Source organism: Rhincodon typus, unplaced genomic scaffold (assembly GCF_021869965.1).
Source record: "Rhincodon typus isolate 14 unplaced genomic scaffold, sRhiTyp1.1 hic_rhity00004883, whole genome shotgun sequence".
NCBI lineage: Eukaryota > Metazoa > Chordata > Chondrichthyes > Orectolobiformes > Rhincodontidae > Rhincodon > Rhincodon typus.
The window spans coordinates 3,553-8,470 of NW_025970521.1; the positions used below are offsets into that span (position 1 = coordinate 3,553).

Genomic DNA, 4,918 nt, shown 5'->3' on the forward strand with positions numbered 1-4,918 from the left:
GGCTTTTGTCATTGGAGCAAAGAAGGATGAGAGGTGACTTGAATCAGTACAAGATGATGAGAGGCATAGATAGAGTGGATAGCCAGAGACTTTTTCCCAGGGCAGAAATGACTATTACGAGGGGGCATAATTTTAAGGTGATTGGAGGACGGTATAGGGGAGATGTCAGAGGTAGGTTCTTCACACAGAGAGTGGTGGGTGTGTGGAATGTGCTGCCAGCAGTGGTAGTGGAGTCAGATACTTTAGAAACTTTTAAGCAACTCTTGGATAGGTACATGGAGGATAGTAAAATGTAGGGTATGCAGGGTAGTTTGATCTTAGTAGGATAATAGGTCAGCACAGACATGATGGGCCAAAGGGCCTGTATCACTGCTGTATGACTCTGTGACTATCTCTGTAAAGTCATCCAGCCCAGGAACCCTTTTATATGCCTGTTACAGAATGCTAACCTTCACATTTTCAATCATGTTCTCCTGACAGGTCTCGGCCACAGATGCTGACAGTGGAAGCTTTGGTGCCATCACTTATTCCATCGGCTCTGGCATTGGCAGCTTGCCTCCTGTTCTGTTCAGTATTGACCAATACACTGGCAGAATTTGCACCACAAGCCAACTGGATCGAGATGAGGGACCCAATCATTATGAATTCACAGTGACAGCAATTGATGGGGTAAGAAATATATTCAGATAACCAGAACCATAGACACACGGGGAGTTTTACTTTGTATCTAACAGCATGCTGTTCAAGATAGAAAGTGAAGGCGCTGAACTCTTGAAGCCCTGTCAAGTAATTTTCCACAAGTGTGGCGTGTACAGAACCTCCTGGGAAAACATTTGGTACTTCAGAGCGTCTTAAGATTTGATGTGTTCGGTGTTTTAGCAGGTGATAAATCTCCAGGGCCTGATGAGATGTATCTCTGGCAGCTATGGGATTCCAGGGAGGAGATTGTTGGGGCCCCGGTGGAGATATTTACTACTTCACTGGCCCCAGGTGAAGTGCTAGATGACTGGAGGATGGCTAATGTAGTTCCTTTGTTCATGAAGGGCAGTAGGGATATGCCAGGTAATTACAGACCAGTTAGTTTAATGTCATTGGTACGAAAATTTGAAAGTAAGGGTTGATCAGGGATAGTCAACATAGATTTGTTAGAGAGAGATCATATCTGACTCACTTAATTGAGTTTTTGAAAACGTGGCTGAACATATTGCTGAGGGTAGTGCTTTTGTTGTGGTTTATATTGACTTCAGTATGGCCTTTGACAATGTAAATGACAGAACTGATCTCTGTGTTCTCTATGGCTCAGGAGAGGTGCGGAACATCAGTGTGTTATCGTAGCTGTCAGATACTGTGATGTTGACCTTCATATTGCTGTAGGCAGGAGAGGAATCTACTGCTCGTCTGAACACCCAGAATCCACACTGCCCTCCTCACCGTTTACAATTCCTCTATGTTTAGTGTCATCCACAAACTTTGAAATTGTCCACTGCACAGCAAGATCCAGATCATTAATATATATCAGAAAAAGTGTTCTAACACCGACCCACTGCAAACCTTCCTCCAGTCTGAAAAATACCCATTGATCATTACTCTCTGTTTCCCGCACTCAGTTTTGTATCCACATTGCTACTGTACCTGTATGCCATGACCTGTAGCTTTCTTTGCCAGTCTATTGTGTGGCACTGTCTCAAACACCTGCTGGAAATTCCATGTAATCCACATCAACAGTGTTTCCCTCATCGAGCCTTTCTGTTACCCCTTCAACAAACTCCAGAAAGTTAGCTAAAGTTCTGTGTCATCTACTTTGCAAACAGGATGAAACATTGAACAGGGTGTGAGTCAGTGTGACAAACCACATTTAGGACACATCTTGCTAGTTTGGTAAACTTTGCTGACTAGCAACAGCGTTGACTGCACCCAAAGCAGATGATTGATGTGAGTCTTTGACTGGTGTCCATCGCTGTCAAGGTGTCACTGGTACAGCCTTTCTCTTGCCCGGAAGACACCTCTTGAAGACTTTAGTCAGTAAATAGGTGAACATAGAACATAGAACATAGAACAGTACAGCACAGTACAGGCCCTTCAGCCCACGATGTTGTGCCGAACTTTTACCCGAAACCTAAGGTCTATCTAACCTCCACTGCTACCTTATACTATCATCGAAAGCTAGTTAAATGAGCCTGTCTGTGAGGTCTTCAGGAAAATCTTACTCATATCCTTTCCTGTAGCATCTCATGACAAAGTTGCCAATAGACTCTCAAAGTTTTTGTCTATACGACATGAGTCGAAGTATGATAATCCAGAAGTTTATTTGTGTCTTGAGTTGGTCCTTAAATATTCTCCTGCCCTTCTCCGAATCTTTGTCATCATTCTCAGAAAGACTGGATATATTTATTCTTTGAATCCCTTCTTTCCTATTAGTAAGTAAAAGTTTCAGAAATCTCTTCTCAGAAATCGTTGATGAAATAAACCTGCATATGTTGCTTAAATCAATACAATTCAGTAAAGATGTCACTTGGGGGCCAATCCATTATTAAACGTTTGTCTTTTTGTTGAAGGTCTGTGGGTTTTTTTATTGAAGGTGTGTGCAGAGCTTGTTTGTTCTTGTCTTTTGCTTAGTTTGCTGTTCTATCCTTTCATTTCTCCTCTTTTGTTTCTTTCTTATTTTATTTATCGCTGTTGTAGCTCCTTTTATGAGTGTTGCTGTGTTTGGTGTTGTCTGTTTCATAAATACAGGGAGTTCACAGCAGGTAAGGGCTGGTGATGTCATATCAGCTTTGATGCCTTATTGGAGCAATGAGAAGGAGAATTTCAGACAAAATGGCACCGATGTGAGCTCATTGTAGCTTAGCCTAATGTTTCGATTAGCTTTTCAATCAGTTCCAGTAGTTGTGGGCTCAGGGGCCTCAACGTATGAATGGCTCTTGGGCAGGTGGCTACAGCCTTGTGTGAGGACATTACAGCAGAAATATCAAGCCTGTGAAGAGAAAGCACCCATCTGTCTCCATCTGTCTCTCTCTCTTTCCCTCTTTCCCTGAGAAGTAACAAAAAGCCCCCAGTAGCTAGCCACCTTCCCTCTCCTTTCTCCATGAGTTTAGTGGAGAAACCACCTCAGAGCCACCAAAAAGGCAAACGCTTAAACAGTGAATGAGAGAGTAAGAATCAATATGTCATCAGCTTTGGATGGAATTGAAAGGACTCGAAAGAAAACAACTCATCAACATCTGTGATGCGGATTGGTGCCGTAACTGTGTTTCTATGTCTTTTACCCCAATCCCTAAAGCTTATGTCTTGTCCCTGTGTCTCTTTATATCTGTAGGGGAATTTTAAAAAGGAGTAGAGTTTAAATTACAGAGTTTAATTCATGTTTATTTTTTACCATTAGTTAAAAGTAGTTTGATTTCAATAAATAGTTATTTTTTTGTGAATGTTAAATCTGGTGGCTTTCCTTTGAACCTGAATTATTCAGTCAGGTAGAATTGGACGGTTTGGTGGTTTAATAAGATTTTCATATTTATAATGTCCCTGGGAATAGTAAGGCTTGATTTGCAGCACATTAGCCAGTGAGTTGTGACACCTGGAAGAGATCTTTTATCTGATGTTTATTTATGGTTACTGTCAGGAAACAAGCTGAAACTTCATTTTGGATTTTTCATCGCAGCAGCACATGGCTTGTTACTGTCAGTCACCAAATGTTTTGAGATCCAGGGCAGTGTAATCTTCAGTGGGGTTTCCAAAATTCTGCAAATGGGACCTTGGAGTCATTTATAAGCAGGTCCCTGCTGCTTAGCAATGTACTGGTTACCCAGAACAGTTCTGTCCCCTTGACCTTTTGTAGCTGCAGTAATGAGCTATTTACCTTCAGTGGGCTATGCCTTCTTGATGAGGAGTTTATATGTTCACTCCTACAACATAAGAATGAGTGACATTGTACTGAAAGATTCAATAGACTTTTAGACAGTTCCTTGTATCTACTTATTGCAATCAGAGGGTCATGTGAGCCAGGGCTGAGCTATTTGGATACAAACTGGAGCACACGCCTGTCAGTGTGTCATGCTGCAAGAGGACTCAGTAAGATGGAGAGTGAGAACTTTATACCCTCAGAACACATGTACCATCATGGCACCCAACACTGTGGGCACGTCACACACTAGGAATGACACACCAGTGGGCAGAGGAATTTCTGTGAGGAAAAGTTTCAGGGCTTGTGATAAATCCACTATTAAATTCTCACTCTATGTCTCTACCTCTCCCCAGGGTGGCCTGAAGTCAATGGCCTATGTGAAAGTTTACGTGGATGATATCAATGACAACAGGCCAGTGTTCTATCCAGTCCAGTATGCAGCCAGCCTCAGCACACAGAGTTTACCAGGCACTGCTGTGCTCAGGGTATCTGCTTTTGACAAGGATGTTGGACGGAACGGAAAAGTGACCTATCGGATTGTGTCAGGAAACCTGCTGTCATTATTCACACTGAACAGGGACACAGGTGAGTGCCTTTGTGCCAACCCCTTGTGACCAAACACAGAAAGAGTCTATTTGATCCAACATGAGCCAGCTCTACCCCCAGGTCCCTGGCCACTACCTTCAAGCCAACACGAGGCTGTGACCTCCCCAGGCCCAGTAGAGGAGGACAGCTCAGACAGTGGACCAGACAACACTAGCTGTTAGCTCCCTGACTGAGCTAACTCAGTGTCCTTGTCCTTGTTCCAACACTCAGTGAGAATCTCTCCCTGAAACATTGCTGCTGTGTGTCATCATGTCCGTTTGCTTTTGTTGGGACGTTTCCTGCCCTCTGGGAACTTCCTGTTTAACATTTGGCCTTCACCGAGCAGCTGTAAGAAGCTGATTGTTCTCTTCAGACTGTGTTCACTCAGCTCCCCTATTCGCTCCTCTGCCCCCCCCCCCCCGCAAATCTCCC

General features: G+C 43.4%; 1 protein-coding gene across 1 annotated transcript in view; it reads left to right on the forward strand.

Annotated features, from left to right (window-relative positions):
• Positions 1–480: 480 nt before the first annotated feature.
• LOC125481996 (protocadherin-16-like) overlaps positions 481–4,918 on the forward strand; it is a gene marked incomplete at both ends in the record, with an annotated part of 5,730 nt that continues 1,292 nt past the window's right edge. The window contains 2 exons of the mRNA XM_048593965.1: positions 481–669; positions 4,255–4,486. Coding sequence (XP_048449922.1) covers positions 481–669; positions 4,255–4,486 — 421 coding nt within the window. The remainder of the gene's footprint in view (positions 670–4,254; positions 4,487–4,918) is intronic.